The sequence below is a fragment of the Bidens hawaiensis genome, unplaced genomic scaffold (genome assembly GCF_021521415.1).
Source record: "Bidens hawaiensis isolate Kalapana, Puna unplaced genomic scaffold, B.hawaiensis_p1.1 tig00013494_1, whole genome shotgun sequence".
Lineage (NCBI taxonomy): Eukaryota > Viridiplantae > Streptophyta > Magnoliopsida > Asterales > Asteraceae > Bidens > Bidens hawaiensis.
In genome coordinates, this window is record NW_027492144.1 from 365379 (window position 1) to 382596 (window position 17218).

The following is a 17218-nucleotide window of genomic DNA, read 5'->3' on the forward strand; positions in this document are numbered from 1 at the left end:
ACCGGGCCAAAATCGACCCAGCTCGGCTCGAGTCATGGCTCGGCTTGTTGGCTCGATCTTAAGCTCGTTTAATTTCAAAATTAAGCTAGAGCCTAGCTAAGTTGTCTCGTTTAATTTTAAGTCCGAGCTCCGTTAACAATGCGTATTTGGTTAGGATAACAGAATTGTTCACATAGACTTTGGTTTTTGCTCGCAAAAACTATTGGGCGGAGGAACTAATCAAAATCAGGAAGATGGCCGGAAAGACGGTGGTGGTGCATCCGGCGGTGGAACCGCTGTCGTATTTGATCGGAACATGGAGAGGCGAAGGCGAAGGTGGTTTCCCAACCATATCCTCCTTTGCTTACGGTGAAGAACTCAATTTCACTCATCCTGGCAACAAGGTATATATATACATACACCTCTACCAATATACTACTATACAGTTAGTTGATACTGCTTCTGATTCTTCACTGAACTACTACTCAATTGAGAGATATTTATTGGTTTAAACGTTTCAGTTTGAACATATTTGTATGCAATTGTGTTATGGTCAAATAAGCCCTAATTATTATAGCTACCAATTTAGCAAATTACTGTCACATGTCAAATTTAACGCGAACCTAACACGCTATGCAGTTAATGCTGAAAAATATCGGATACTTGAGATATCGGTTATTTTAATATCATTCATGCTGAATTTAAACATATAGCAATTCAACGCTAACTATTCAGTATACTCTCCTCATACCATTAACAAATTAACCTTTTGCAACTTACAAAACACTAACAATCGAATTGTAGCAAGTAATAAGACTTAAAACACTAACATTAAGCACTGAGAATTGACAATTAAGACTTAAAAAACTGATATATCGGTCAATATAGCCGATATTATTGGTACTACTATTTTGACCGATATTTTGCTAGAGGTTCGATAACCGCTATAGCAACGATATCAACTGCATAGCTAACACGAAATTCACGGGGTTGGGTTTAGGTATAAACAGTTTGGGTCGAACCGGCCAGCCTGTTCAGCTAAATGGGCCGGGTTCGTGGGCTGAACTGTTTGATTCATTTATTTTTATTTTGTTTTTTGAAATATGTTTTATGTAATAATTTAAATTGGTTGAGTATCTCATGCCTAAATAAAAAACTGAACAGGAAATTGACATAAGATTTTATGATTAAAATGTGATTTTTTTATATAAATTTGTATTTTTGTTGTAAAACTGTAAATTTAAAAAAGTTTCGTGTCAAACAGGTCGTTTTTGGGTCAACCCGTGAGTATGTGGGTCGTGTTCAAGCTGACATGTCTTACACGATTTTCGGGCTTGCGTCAAATTTTCTAGATCGTGATTCCAACCCATGAACACGATCCGTTTAACACCCCTGCCATTATCTGTTTAGTTTTCTGTAAACAAGTTCTTAAGATACTGTTAGCTCATTCTTCTATTCATGTATGATGTGTGGATATTGTATTTACTTGCATTTTGTAGGAACTTTTAAAGTTATATTAACTTTTTTATTGAATTTGCATACTAATGAAACGAATTTTGTGTATGAGAGAGAAGCCTGTAATAGCTTACACTCAGAAGACTTGGAAACTGAATTCTGGAGAGCCCATACATGCTGAGAGCGGTTACTGGAGGCCGAAACCTGATGGAACTATTGAGGTTGTCATCGCACAGAGCACTGGTCTTGTTGAAATTCAGGTTATCGCGTTTACCTTCTCAGATTAATATTACTTAAGTCAAACATCAATCCTAGTTTTCCATTGCAGAAAGGAACATATGATGCAGAAAACAAAGTGGTGAAGCTTCAAAGTGAGCTTGTTGGAAATGCCTCAAAGGTAATCATAATGCAGTACAAATAATTAAACTTTTTAATACTGACTTATTAGAGCGAAGTATCTTAAATGGGTTGAAATTGCCACTTGTAAGATAGATTATGCAGGTTTGGTAGTTTGCTCTGTTTGTTGAACAGGTTAAAGAGATAACTCGAGTTTTTACTTTGGTTAATGAAGAATTATCTTATGTAGTTGAGATGGCTACCAATCTCACCAGTCTTCAACCGCATTTGAAAGCTTCTCTTAAGAAGCTCTAAAGGTCTTGATTATGATCAGGTATTCTTATCTATACAACACATTTTCATGTTTATACCTTAAAACATCATTGATTCTGAAACTAATGAAAATATGACTTTGTTTCCCCAACCAACTTACTACATACTGCATATTTAATTGTAAGTGGTTAGTTGATGAACTGCACATCAGATGTCACAGTAAAAAATGGTTATATTATTGCCAGCTTGATAAAACTAAAACTTATTTTGTTTGTGTTGAATAGGACCATTTACTAAATTTTATGTCTTAGGTTATTATAATATGATTGTTTATCTTGTTTGAGACACGTAGTAGCCTGAAAACCATATTATAAACCACCAAATGGATACATGTTTAAATATGCTTATGGAGCTTTTGAATTCTTATTCACATATTGAAAAAAAAAACAGAAATCAAACCACAAGTATTTCAGTTATTTCAGTCCAGGTCAAACCATGTTGACTCCTCAGACTTGTATCAGCCCATGTTTCCCATACAAACGCACTTGATCTGCAAAACGTTGATCATGTTTTAGCATAATTATGGTGTGTTTTATTTGAGGGTGTTCATGAATATAATACATATACATAACTTATGCATATTCTAAAAATGAAACCAAATATGGTGTGTTGGGTACTTACTTCAAGATACTCATCTAATCCATATTTGGAACTTTCACGTCCTAAACCAGACTGCTTAAAACCTCCAAAAGGTGCTAGCTGCACATGGTTCAAATAAAATAACAATAATACTACTTAGTTAATTAATTAAGGTCTTAAGAAACCACTGAATACGGTAAACTTCTTTCTACCGGTGAAGCAGAGAACCCCTCATTTACTCCAACAATACCATATTCAAGAGCTTCACACACCCGCCATGAACGCTGAATATTGTTTGTGAACAAATAAGCAGCTAATCCTGCAACGTTTATATCAAATATATGTTTTAATCCCAACTAATTAATATGATCAGTCACCAATATGTGGATTATATATAAAAACCTGATTCAGTGTCATTAGCAATCTGTATAGCCTCTTCTTCTGTTTTAAACCGTATAACAGGCGTAACAGGTCCAAATATTTCCTGCCTGTAATATAAAGATTGAAATGCTAGTCAAATACACATCAAAACTAAAAATTCTAATAACTTCAAATCTAAAGTTTTATTGTTACAGACTTACAGCCCGGTTTAAGAAATATTATAGCCATCAAAATAACAGTAAAACCTATCATAAAAGTTTTGAGATTACCTTGCTATAAGCATCTCATTCTTGACATCACTTATAATGGTAGGCTCATAAAAAGTAAACCCTAGGTTATGCCTCTTACCGCCCGCAACAACTTTTGCTCCCTGTTTCAAACAATATGTTTACAATTGTCATAAAAACTGTAATTTTTGTACTACAAGATAATGATGATCAAATCAAACCTTTGAGATAGCATCCTGCACTAATGATTCAACTTTCTGTACAGCAGCTTCATTGATAAGTGGTCCCTGCAAAACATTATTTACCAGTTAACTTTTTTAAGCAGTTGACTTTTTTAGTAACAATATGCATGTGTAAACTAACTGGGTACCTGTGCCACACCTTCACTAAAACCATTGCCTACTTTAAGGCTCTTAACAGCATTTGTGAAGGCATTTATAAATTTGTCATATATGCCTACAAAGATGGAAGTTGCTTGTCATTCAAGAAAGATACAAATAATAAGGGTTTTAGTTTCTTGTTATACCTTCTTGCACAAGTAATCTATTTGCACATATACATGTTTGTCCAGTGTTATAAAATTTAGTTGCCAACTGAAATAATCACAGAATAATATGCGTGTTAAAAAGTTGCTGTTTTTCTTAAAGATTTTATACATGTATGTAACCAATGTTTGCAAATATTAGAACGTATGTTACTTATGCTCGCTCTTAGTGCCGCTTCCAGGTCAGCATCATCAAAGATAACGAAAGGTGCATTACCACCAAGTTCAAGGGAGACCTGCAATAATCATAGGCTTATTATTATTATAAACATTAAGGATTGCAATAAAGTTTCAAGTAACTGAGAACACGAATTTTAAAAAAGTTACCTTTTTAACAGTCTCAGCCGCACCAGCCATTAATTTCTTTCCAACAGCTGTTGAACCAGTAAATGTGATCTTTCTTACTTGTGGACTTTCAAGTATACAACTTCCGATTTTAGGAGCCCATTACCACATTTAAGACACCCTGTGATTAAATAAAATGACGCAAAATTAACTTTTACACAAGGATAAATGTCACTGGTGGATGTTTGTAAGACTTATAGGTGGGATTCCGGATTGAAGGGCCAGCTCAGCTGCTGCTGCTAAGGCGGTCAAAGGTGTGAGCTCAGAGGGTTTTATGACCACAGTACACCCACAGGCAAGAGCAGGTGCAACCTGATATAATATCATTTCAATGATTATCCTTTTGAAACTCTCAACCCGTTCAACCTATTTACTTGACCCGTTTGAGATAAAACAGGAATGGAATATTTAAATTGACTCGTTCATAAGTATTAGTCAATATTTTACCTTCCTGGTAATCATTGCGAAGGGGAAATTCCATGGAGTTATCGCGCCAACCACACCAACAGGCTGCAAATTAGAGGAATCGTTGGTCATGCTAAATCTCAAAAAGAACATATGCAACATCATATACTGAAAACAAGTTTTGTGGCTTAAATAACCACCTGCTTTAGAACAAACATGCGGCGATCAGGCTGTGGTGACAGAAGTATATCACCATAAACGCGTTTTGCTTCCTCCGCAAAGAACTCAACCTGTGCATTTGTGTTGAAGAGCATGAATGATTTGCAAACATCCGTGATGGCTTCTTTTAGAGGTTTGCCTTGTTCCAAAGTTATTAGTTGTCCAAGCTCTTCTTTATGTTCAATCAGTAAGTTATACCATTTACGTAGGCGAGCACTCCTCTCAGCAGCAGTAAGCTTGCTCCAATCTACCCAACAAATGTGATGAAACATATTATAATGATAACATGATGATGGCTAAAGCTATATTGTAATTAGTTGTATTGTAAGCAACTGAAGATCATACGGCTAAAAGCATTGTAGGCCGAAGAAATTGCATCTTTTGTTTCCCTCTCGCCCATGCACGCAACCGAAGCTATAACTTCTCCAGTAGCAGGGTTGTAAACCTACAACAACTAATATGATTAGTGTGTAATCAAAGTAGTAACTAAGTTAGTTACCGGTGATAGAGTTCCTGTTGATGCTAACTAAATTATGTTGCAACAATTTTGACCGCCAACTGAAATTCAGAGTTTTGAAGTTGAATACCTCGATGGTCTTGCCATCATATGCATCAATCCATTTCCCTCCGATAAGACCTTTGGTTCGAAACAATCCACAACTCTGGAGGCGAGCGACCACATTTTCTGTTTCCATGCTCATCTGAATCACTAAAATCCAGTTGTTTTGATATATATTAAAAAGAAAAAAAAACTATTGAAAGCCTAACAAGTTCATCAATGCACCTTGTTTGCAGAGTATATGAGTCCTCCTGGATTGAAGTGCAAATGGTGATTATGAATTTATAATTGTGTTCACCAGCCACACGTATTTCCGTTGACTTCCAACAGGTTTTTTTTATTTGAGGATTATCACATGGGTTTTATTAATATAACTTAAATAAAAAAAAAACTATAATTTCAAGGAATTCATAGGTGGATGAATACATTTAGTTAAATAAATGTTATTTTGATTGAGAGAATCAAGATATACACTTTTTATTTTCTATCTACTCTTTATTTAATCAATCGATCGACTAATTATTAAATTAATATCTTTCATAATCAATTGATTTAATCACATTGCTTGATTCAGGAACAAATTAGCAGCCAATCCTGCAAAGTTTATATCAAATATATGTTTTAATCTTAACTAATTAACAAAAAAGACGTAAATGATCAGACCAATATATGGATCATATATAAAAACCTGATTCAGTGTCATTAGCAATCTGTATAGCTTCTTCTTCTGTTTTAAACCGAATAACAGGCATAACAGGTCCAAATATTTCCTGCCTGTAATAATAAAGATTGAAGTACTAACCAAATACAAAATTAGCAATTCCAATAAAAGTATTGTTGGATGTAATTTAAGATTCCAAGTCACAAGTCGGTATACTTGAGGGACCAATAATGACAAGTCGGTCATAGTTGGTTATATTTCCTAATTGTTTTGAAGCTTCTTCATTGTTTTCTGTGTGTTCTTGGTTGTTTTATAGAATCGACTTAGTGATTAGTTTCCGCCTAATCATTGAGTATCTTGAAATCACATTGAAAGAACCGTCACGGGACTTACAATTGATATCAGAGCCTATAGACCTATTCTAGGCTCGGTTATTAGTGATATCAAGGATTCCAACAGTGATTTACGGGTGTTTGTTTCTTTTTCTTTAGTTGAGGATTTTTGGAGCTTGAAGAAGATTGTTCTTCGTGTTCTTCGGCTGGTGAAAGTTTGGTTTGGAATAGATTTTGGTAAATCTCGTGTTTAATTTAAATCTTATCATTTTCGGGATTTAGTTAAATATTCAAGATTACCATATCTTGAACTATTTCTAGTTCTCGGCAAATCTGTTTCAGTTCTCGGGTTGATTTCAAGGCTTTCGGGAAGATCTCAAGGTCCACGATTAACATTCAAGGTTTTCGAGAGAATTTTCAAGTTCTCGGGTTGATTTCGTCGTTCTCGGGCAACTTTGTGTGTCTTCGGATATTGTTGACAGTTCTCGGTCAACATTCTGTGTTTTCGGAAGAAATTTGCTGTTTTCGGTTTCTCTGTCAAGTTTTCGGTTAAGTATATTATGGATTGATGTGATCTAAAATATACATATTGTTATATATATATTTCCAACACTTTTAAATATCTTTGAACCAGGTTTTTATTGAATATTATTCTTAAATGGTTCATATGTGGGTTTTTATGATTTCAAGAGATAACGAGTTAAAACACGGTATTTATACAAAGATTGAGACAACAAGTGAAACTTAAAATAAACTGTGTATTTACTATTATTATTATTATTATTATTATTATCATTTTCTTATATATTTATATTTATGAGTTATTTATAAGTCATTTACTAAAATATAATATGCATATATTTAATAAAATAAAAATCACGTGAGGTCCATATGCTCACTCACTATTATTAATGTTTTGTTTTTTTTTACATTAATTTATATATTTTCTGTTGACCTATTAATTGGTAGGGCCGAACAAATCGAATGGATTTGAACCCAGGCCCATGTGAAGGAATCAAGAGAATAATATACGAAGTCGGTTACGAGGATTAATATAAAAAGTCATCATAAAGAGTAAAAGAGCAGACGCCAATCAAGGAATCATTATAATTAATTTTCTTTGGAGCCGTGATCAGGAGGGACGAACAGAAGGTTTAGAGGGGAGCTGGCTACAGAAAAGAAAGAGAAAGAAAGTCGTTGACAGCGTCCGGGTTCATCGTCTACTCATCCAAACATCTTTATTATTTGGTTTGAACTTATTATTTTTGTTATAAATTTATTGTTTGAACCTATTTATTATCTTTTGGTCATGAATATGGTTGTTGGCTAAACCCTTAGACTGCCTAGGTTATGATGAACCTACTTTGATGTTTTGTTTTGATATGGGATTATTTATTGTTATGGTTTTTTATGATTTAGTAAAAGATTTAAATATATTAAATTGATGCGTATGAATGCTTAGGATTGTTTGACGAGTTTTATTCCATAGCTTTCCTTGATTATTGTTTGTCATATGATAGGTTGCTATTAGGTCAATTACTTTGTGTTCTTGATTATTTTATGATTGATGTCATGATAAGATCATAGGAATAATATTGTCAAATAAAACTAACTGTGCTGCTAACCTAAAATCTGTAAAGTGCTAGGTTGTTGATAGATCTTTATTATTTAATCTTGCTAGATTTAGTTCTTCGTAAGAAGTCCGTCTAGGGTTGATTATTTATTATTGTCTATTGAATCAATTAAATATTTTGAATTGTCTTTGATTTCCGCGCTGTAAGGTAGGATTTCGTATAAAGGAACTAGATCATAATTAATTAGGTGACCGTAAGGGAACTTGATTTTTAATACTGGTGTGCATTAAAACTTGTTAGAAACCCACAGGTGTCTCTTGAGAAGGGTCAGGGGTCCTGCTCGGGTTTTCTTTTAAGTGTCTATTTTACGATCCCAGTTCATAACTAAATATTTTCCCGAGTTAATTCATTACTAAAATTTAGGGGAGTCTAGCCTAGGTAGTTTTCTCATCATCGTCTTATCTTATTTAAATAACAAACTCTTACTTTCATTTTAAATTACTTGTTTTCTTAATTAGTTTTTAATTATAGTATTAAATTAGTATTTCAAATAAAACCCCCCAAACAAATATAAATTAATAAGTCGTGTTTGTAGTCGAGTCTAATTAGCTAATAAACGTAATTTAGAGAGTCTCGTGGGTTCGATATCCGGACTTACTTAGCTTTTAATAGAGTCGATCGGTTCACTTGCCAGTTAGTAGTTTAGTCGAGTTTTAGAGAGTCTAGAGTATTACTTAGTGTTTATTTTTAGTTAATTTAGTTAATAATTATTAAACTACTTTTAGCATATCATGGATCTATCAGGTGTCAGTATGTCTTCAAATGCAACACTTCATCAAGAACTCGACTCCATCATGGGGACTACCACTCGTGTGCCCCGTCTACTAACATCAGAAGGGTTTGCTGAGTGGAAGTTCAGATTTGAGAAGTACGTGAAAGCAAAGGATGCGAAACTGTGGAGAAGCATAGTTAGAGGTCATCAGGTTATTACCTATCGAAGGGATGGCTCCAAAGAAGTGGAGACAAAGCTAGTTGAGTTGTATACAAATGCTGACTTTGACATTGTTGAGGAAGATGAGAAGGCTCTGGCTACTTTGACCATGGCACTTTCACCTGAAATTGCCTTGGGATTTAGAGAGTTGAATTCTGCTAAAGCACTCTGGGAGGCTTTCATTGAAGTGTTTGAAGGAAATGAAGATATGAGGAGAAGCAGGCAAGATCTTCTCAGACAACAATTCAACATGTTCAACTATGTTTTGGGAGAGTCTCTTGAAAAACAGCTTCACTGGTTCATCTCGTTGATCACGGAGATTAGGTCTGCAAATATAAACCTCACATCTGATGAGATCAACAACAAGCTGGCAAACTCTTTGCCACAGAGCTGGGATTTAAATGTGGCTGTTAGTAAGAAGACCAAGGATCTGGCTAGACTGACTCTCTCTGAGGTGATGGCGATTATCAAGGCTTGTGACATGGATGACAAGCAGCGCGCTATCAATCATGCAAGTACCTACAATACTGCTGGTTATGGAGTTACGGCTAACAATGCTCTAGTTTCACAAGACAACTTCTCACTGTTCAAAGGTCAGCCAGCCCAACCGCAGCAGTCTCAACAGACTTTCTCCGTGTTCAGCTTATCTCAAAGTCAACCCATTCCACAACCTACACTAGCTGCCACTGTTTTCTTTCCACAATCAACTCCTGCACCGAAATCGCAAGCTTCTGTGGCCACCTCCAGCCAGTCTCCCATTCAAATTCCTATTATTTTCAAAGAGACTCAAGAGAACATAGCTTTAATGGCAGGTTTTATGAACTGCTATAATGCTTTTCTAGACCTAGTGCAACCCGTGGTGGCTGCTGAGCTGGATCAGATACATCCTGATGATGTGGAGGAGATGGATATTTCATGGCAAATTGCCATGGCTGTTTTTAGAGCAAAGAAGTTCACCAAGAGGACAGCCATGAACAACTGGAATGTGCCTTCTAATCAGAAAGTGAGATTCAACAAAAGCTCTCTGAGGTGCTACAATTGTCATGAGCCGGATCATTTTGCTCGTGAGTGTACCAATCCAGCTAAAGAATGAAATAGAGAGAGGGCAACGGTTCCGGTAAATGGTGGAAGAGAAGAGAACATGGCAAGTTCAAGTACGGCTGAACGAGGTTTGGTGGTTCAGAACTTCTCTTGGGAGGATCAAATGGCAGCACTGAACTTAAGCAATGAAGTTGCAAATTTTGCTGAGATGGATGTTGATGAAGAGGAGAACGAAGTTGAGGAGCAGGTCAAGGATCTTCAGCATTCTTTCATGGCCTTCACCTCCACCAAACAAACTGAGGTAAGTCCTGTACTTTGTTCTCAATCATGCATTGATAAAGTAGGCTTGTATAAAATACATAACAGTAACTTAATGAGGGAAATGGAGGGTGTAAAATATGAAAACTTAACACTTAAGAAACTTGAAAAGGTTTTAAATGACAAAATAGAGGCATAAAAACAAGATTTTTCCAAATTGCAATCAGATTTTAGCATAAAGTGCTGTCACCATCTAGATGCTTAAAAGAAAATAGCTGAACTAACTGCCGAGTTAGAAGCATCGAGATTGGAGATAGTCAAACTAATCATGATGGCATGTCATGGCAACCCGTAACTTGGTTGACCAAGTTAGGCTTACCCATCGTCTGGCTCTATCTTTGATAATCATGATGAACTAACAAAGTCCTTATCATCGTCTGACTCTATCTTTGATAATCATGATGATATGTCATGGCAACCCGTAACTTGGTTGACCAAGTCAGGCTTACCCAGAACTACAATGGACTGGGCACCCAAAACTAACTAATCTCGCACACTGTGCAGGAACAACTATGGAGGAATATTATCAGACCATGGTTTGTTGATAGTGGCTGTTCCAGGCACATGACAGGGGACATATCTCAGCTGAGTGACATTCAAATATTTAACGGCGGATATGTTTCCTTTGCGGGAGGAGAGAAAGGGAAGATTACACAAAGTGGTACCATGAGTAATAGGGTTTTAAAGTTTGAAAATGTTAACTATGTTCCAGAATTGAAGCACAGTTTGCTCAGCGTGTCACAAATTTGTAATAAGGGTTTTTCCACACACTTTACCAACAAAGAATGCTTGATTCTGAAACCTGGTATCGTCATACCAGAAGAATGGGTCCTGGTCAGATCTCAGAGAAAAGATAATGCCTACCTGATTGACATGAACAAGAACGTTCCTGACGAAATTACATGTTTGTTTTCCAAAGTGTAACACCCCGCAACCGCAGCGGAAACGTAAACGGGATGCGACAGACACCTCTGATATCAACTACATTGTTTATAAAGAAAACTGAATGCATTAATATACTTCAAAATTTCATTATCTCGTATTTCATTACCGTCTAGGTGATACACACATCATACAATACGATACATAATTCTATCTGTTATAATGTTTCCTAACATCCCGCACGCAAATCTTACACACATCAAGCACTTAGCACGTAAGCAATCACTTCATCTTAATTGTACCTGAAAAGCATGTGAGAAAACGGGTCAACTACGAATAGTTGGTGAGTTTCACAATTTTAGTAAACCATGATAAATCCATATCATAATATAATATTATCTGGGGACACTGTTAACCCAGTACTGTACTCACTCCGGGGACAATGTTAACCCGGAAACACTTCTAGGGACCCCTGGGGACACTGTTAACCCAGTACTGTACTCACTCCGGGGGCAATGTTAACCCGGGAACACTTCCAAAGACATCTGGGGACACTGTTAACCCAGTCCTGTACCCATTCCGTACGATTCCCGTACAATCAAATATTTATAAATACACGCAAATCCATGCGTTCAGTATGTACTTAAACATTTAAATAATAACATGCTTTCCGCCCCGGGAAAATATTTAAAAACAATTCAGAAAAAGGGGCTCGTGAAAATCACTTTAGCACATGCAAGCAGATAACAACAATCATTATCAATTAACGCGTCCAATCTGTAATATGATCCCTAAGATCGTTATTATACACTTATTGTTTATATAATCTTTTAACCGTATCAACTGGTACATCTGGGGACACTGTTAACCCAGCACTGTACCCGTTCTGGGGGCAAGGTTAACCCAGAAACACTTCTCCGGACTCAGATTGTGATGTTGTTTAGAGTTCCATGGTCACAACTACTATTAGTCGTTTTTCTCGTTTTGCGTGCCTAGCACGGTTATCCGTTTTTATGTTTCAAAAATGAGTTTGGTCACACACGACCCGAAAATAGTGGTTGACTGATAATTTAATTAAAGATGTGAAATTATAGCTCGGTTTAGACGTCCCGATTGGCCGCGAGACCCGTTTCCGTCTTTGGCGTACCGGAAACTGTTAAAATAGGTTAAAATTACTCAAATCATCCGAATTATTTTCGGATGATTTATTTTTACTTGTCTAACTCATTTATATGAAAATAGTTCATTTTTAGGGTTTTTAAACACCAGTCAGCTCGCTTAAGCGAACTTCACCGGTTTACGCGTTTTAACTTTAAAAGTTTGATAATTAGCACAAATAATTATCCGTTTACTCTCGGATCTTGAAATTTTGCACAAATCACTTTTTAACAGTGGGGAATTTTATAAAAATATTTCCAGAATTAATTCTTATATTTAAAATTTATTTATCTATTTTTAAACACCATTTAAACACTAAATATGTCGTAAATACCAAACGATCTTAGAAAAATCCCAAATTTTTCCTGGATGTCCCCTTCCATCCACATAGTCCCCTGTAATTTTTCCAGAACCAAAATCTTCTTTTACATGCCATTTTTACTAAAACCGAGCTAGAACACCCTAGAACTCGTTTAACCGAAAAGCCTACTTAGACTTCTCCAACTGAACTCAAATTTTGTGTGTGACTTATACATGATATAAAAAGCTTATCTGAAATTTTCCAGAATTTTTCATGATATTTAACTATTTTTCACCATTTTTGGCCAAAACCGAGCATTAAATTCACCAAATATTCATCCTTTATCCAAAAATTACCAAAAATTCACAGAAATCATATTTTCATGTGTTTAACACCTCTGTAAAATTTCATGACCTAACTCTAAAGCATCAACAATCTGTCCAAATTTCCCAAAACCGAACATAACCGAATATACCTTTCGTTTTCCGCCACTACAAGCTACAAACTCGTCTTTCCGCCTTATCTACCACTAAATACAGAGCCTACAAACAACATACCACAATACCAAGCAAGTTACACTCACGATCAAGCCATTTATCTCATGGTTACGGTTATGATACGAAAACAAAGATTTAACCCGTAACAATTCGTTTTTGATTCGTTTAACTCCTTTCTTGGACCAAGATCCCTTGTATAACCCGTATACATCACTTGATCACGCAAGAATCGGTTTTCATCTTAGAAACCTCATTTTCTTGCAAACAAACTCAAGAAACAAAGGTGGAAACGTAAATAACTCGACTTTTTACCTCGGTTTTCTTGATACAAGTCTCGGTTTTTGATCAAAGTGTGGAGAGGATTGATGGATGATGCCATGGCTTGTTGTAAAAAAATAAATGAGGGGGTTATACCCTCACTTATTCCGATCGGGATTTAGGAGGGGTGGGGTGGGACCCACTTCTCCAATCTTAGCCACATGTTTGGATTTCGGGAATCCGGATAATGTTTTGGATAATCTGGTTCAGTTCGTTTTTCGGTTAAATGTTTAACTCGGCTTAAAACGAGGCTAAAACGGTCGTTTTTCGGCTTAAAAATGAAATTTATATAAAACCGATTTAAAAACTTCAAAAACTTAAACCATGACTTTCATTAACTTAAAACGTCATATTATTAGTTATTACGCATCTTTTTCGGCTTGATCGATCGTCTCTTGCTCGGATTGGCATTAAAGGTTTCGTTTAACGTACCGACGTACTATTAAATTGAAATCCTTTTTCTGTGCTTTAATCCACTTATCCCGAAGCTTTAATACTTCGTAACATCACTAAATATCATATATCTCATCTATAATTGAACCCTCGATTCATTCGGGTTTCAATAACTATCGATCGTTTGATCGCATATTCAATACGGTGAATTATATATTCACGTACAATCAATACAATGAACCATGTATTCTCGTATAATTACCATGGTAACTCATGTACCCGACATTACATATGACGTAACTAACGTCTACCGTTTAGGGTATACCTGGTTTCGTCGGAATCGTTACATTCTCCCCCCGTTAAGAAATTTCGTCCTCGAAATTTTACACGCCCACTATCTCCTTTCGAGAGAAAGGTGGGGGGTTTTTCCTTCAGAATTCACCCTCGCGTTACCAAGTATAATCTGGTCCTCGCTGTGAATTCCACTTAATCTTAATTAATAAAGCTTGGTATGTCCAAACTGTTTAGTTTTCCCGTCTACTATCTCTACGGAATTAGTTATGATATCAAGCATGTCTTCTATGAGTACCTCTATTACTAGTACTTTCGTTGCCTCATCGCTTAGGCACTTTTCAATCCGTATACATGGCAAAATATCATGTATAGTACTTAGCCCCTGAAGTACTTTAATCGATAAACTAAATGACCAACCATGGAGATAGTTCTCATGGGGTCCAATATATTAAGAAGCTATTTTCGGTTTTGCCAAACCTCATATCACCTCTCTCTAAGGTGATGCCTTAAAATGCCTTGTCACCTCTATTCAGTGACAATGGTTTCCTTTGAACGTTGGCATAAATCCTTTGCCAACCTCGCGCTACTTTCAACTTCTCTTAAACATTATAAATCCGATTGGTTGTTTCTCGAATCAATTCAAATCTTATGGCTTGATCGACGCCCATTTTCAATTTAACAAATTGGTGATAACTACTTCACCCATAGAAAGCTTCAAGCTCTCGATGCTTCCTTCCCCTCCTTCCAATAATGGAAGTAGGATGACTATTTCGATCTGAGATCATTGAAAATGGTACTCCACGACGAGTTACCATTTCATCATCATGAATTTGGGCGAGAATTCATTGTGGTAATCGTCATAGATTGGGATGAAATGCGAGGACTGGTTAATCGATCCTCGATTACCTAATTTACCTCATGCCTTTGATATATCATGGGAATTTGCGTCCCGAAATCCATTGTAATTTATTCCCACTATCATTGGCGAATTTTTCTGTCGTTGTGGCGTTCCCCAGGGTTTTCGGTGTGCAGCCTTATCTCTTGCATAACTCAAATATCCTCCAACATACGTATCCATATCTTTCTCCAACTCAGCCATTAATAAGATCCTTTCAGATATTCGCATCATCAATAGTCTAATCCGATCCCAGATGTATGGAATATTTCGATCTATGCGCTTCGTCCATGATTAAATCACGAAGGTCATGGAGGGTCGGGATCCAAACCCGATTTTTGAAGTAGAGAATTTCGTCCACGCGCTGTTCGAAATTCTTCTCATTGCCGTAAGGTCCCTCCTTTTCCAATTGTTCCTCTTTCAACGCCTCACGTTGAGCGACTCGAATCAGGTCCGAAAGATTAGACTGGACTATCATCCCCAGTGCTCGCACTCGCAATGGCTTAACCCGATGTTTCCTACTCAAGGCATCGGCTACAACGTTAGCCTTGCCGGGGTGATAACGGATGTCACAGTCATAGTCGCTTAACAACTCGACCCATCTTCGTTGCCTCATATTCAGTTCTCTGATCGAATATGTGCTGCAAACTTTTATGATCGGTGAAGATGGTGCACTTCGTACCGTAGAGATAATGTCTCCAGATTTTAAGTGCGAAGATAACCGCTCCCAGTTTTAAGTCGTGAGTAGTGTAATTTTTCTCGTGTACTTTTAACTGTCGGGAAGTATAGGCTATAACCTTATTATACTGCGTCAACACGCATCCTAACCCTCTACGCGATGCGTCACAATACGCGACAAAACCATCGTCTCCATCGGGGAGACTTAAAATCGGCGCTTGGCACAATTTTAATGGTTTCTATCTTATTTGGGTCTATGTGAAATCCTTGTTGCTTTACAACATGACCAAGGGATTATGCATTCTTTATTCAAAATCACATTTCAAAAACTTCGCGTACAACTCCTCTTGCTTTAACACTTCCACAATTTTCCTTAACCGTCGATCGTGCTCTTCTTTACGTTGCGAATATATCAAAATATCATCAATGAATGTTATGACAAATTTGTCAAAATAAAGTTACAGACTCGGTTCATGAGTTCCATGAATGCTGCAGGCGCATTTGTTAGCCCGAAAGGCATAACTAAGAATTCATAGTGGCCGTAGCGAGTCCGAAACGCTGTTGTTGCAACGTCCTCCTCTTGGATTTTTCATTTGGTAATAACTATATTTAAGACCAATTTTTCTAAAAATAAATCGCCCTTTGCAGTTGGTTAAACAGATCATTTACTTCGAAAAAGTGAATACCTATTCTTGTTCGTCACTTTATTCAATTCTCCATAATCAATACATATCCTAACACTTCCGTCCTTCATTTCCCAAATAACACTGGTGCATCTCATGGCGACTAACTAGGTCGTATAAAACCTTTATCCAATAATTCTTGCATTTCAGTTGGCGCAAGTCGGTAAGATGCTTTAGCAACAGGGCCAGCTTGAGGTATTAAATCGATTCTGAATTCGACCTGTCGGGTTGGCGGTAATCCAGGAAGTTCTTCTGGGAAAACTTCTGGATATTTAAGTATCACTGAAACATCTTCTATATGTTTTCTTTTAAATACTTTGGCAATCGCGTTTGTTAAATACACCACGTCTTCTTGTCGTAAATATTATAACATCTCAAGATGAGATTAGAGTGGTAACATAATACCGTACACTTTTCTCTGTATCTAATCGCTTCATCGTCCGAAGGAGAGCTTCTAATCATCTTCTTTTCATATTTGATTTCAGCTTCATGTTGAGTTAGCCAATCCATGTTAACTATTACGTCAAAACTTCTTAACTTTACTGGTCGTAGGTCAATAAGGAAATGATTAATCGTTCAGAGTAATAGGACAATTCCGAACAATTTAGTTAACCATTAGGGATTTACCGTTAGCGATTCTACCGTATGGGGTTCTATAGTTTCACTAATCGGTATCTTTCCAAATGATAGGAGGTTAGCAGGAACTAACTTCTATCGACGACCGTAAAAATATCGCTGAAGCCCATTGATTTAAAACTACAACGTACTTAATACCACCTTTGGATCATGACGTGCTTTATTCGAATTACTCACAAAAGCACGACTCCTTGCTTGATCCGA

At 36.5% G+C, this 17218-nt stretch overlaps 1 protein-coding gene and 1 pseudogene across 6 annotated transcripts in view; one reads left to right on the forward strand and one right to left on the reverse strand.

Annotated features, from left to right (window-relative positions):
* Nucleotides 1–233: 233 nt before the first annotated feature.
* Nucleotides 234–17218, forward strand: part of LOC143544212 (peroxynitrite isomerase Rv2717c-like) — a 44517-nt gene continuing 27532 nt past the window's right edge. For 3 of the 5 annotated variants that reach the window (XM_077036362.1, XM_077036364.1, XM_077036365.1), the window contains exons 1-4: nucleotides 234–383; nucleotides 1554–1694; nucleotides 1763–1831; nucleotides 1966–2104. In XM_077036362.1, coding sequence (XP_076892477.1) covers nucleotides 234–383; nucleotides 1554–1694; nucleotides 1763–1831; nucleotides 1966–2085 — 480 coding nt within the window. In that variant the 3' untranslated portion in view covers nucleotides 2086–2104. Of the gene's footprint in view, nucleotides 384–1553; nucleotides 1695–1762; nucleotides 1832–1965; nucleotides 2105–4004; nucleotides 4184–17218 lie in introns of those variants that run through there. The other 2 variants (XM_077036361.1, XM_077036363.1) reach the window with 2 other exon arrangements.
* Nucleotides 2483–5508, reverse strand: LOC143544213 (succinate-semialdehyde dehydrogenase, mitochondrial-like; annotated as a pseudogene). The gene is made up of 14 exons (XR_013137210.1): nucleotides 5391–5508; nucleotides 5149–5248; nucleotides 4785–5050; nucleotides 4627–4689; nucleotides 4162–4491; nucleotides 3999–4070; nucleotides 3817–3883; nucleotides 3661–3746; nucleotides 3512–3577; nucleotides 3333–3433; nucleotides 3085–3170; nucleotides 2895–3001; nucleotides 2725–2802; nucleotides 2483–2593 (listed from the first exon to the last, which is right to left on the reverse strand). The product of XR_013137210.1 is annotated as a succinate-semialdehyde dehydrogenase, mitochondrial-like (transcript).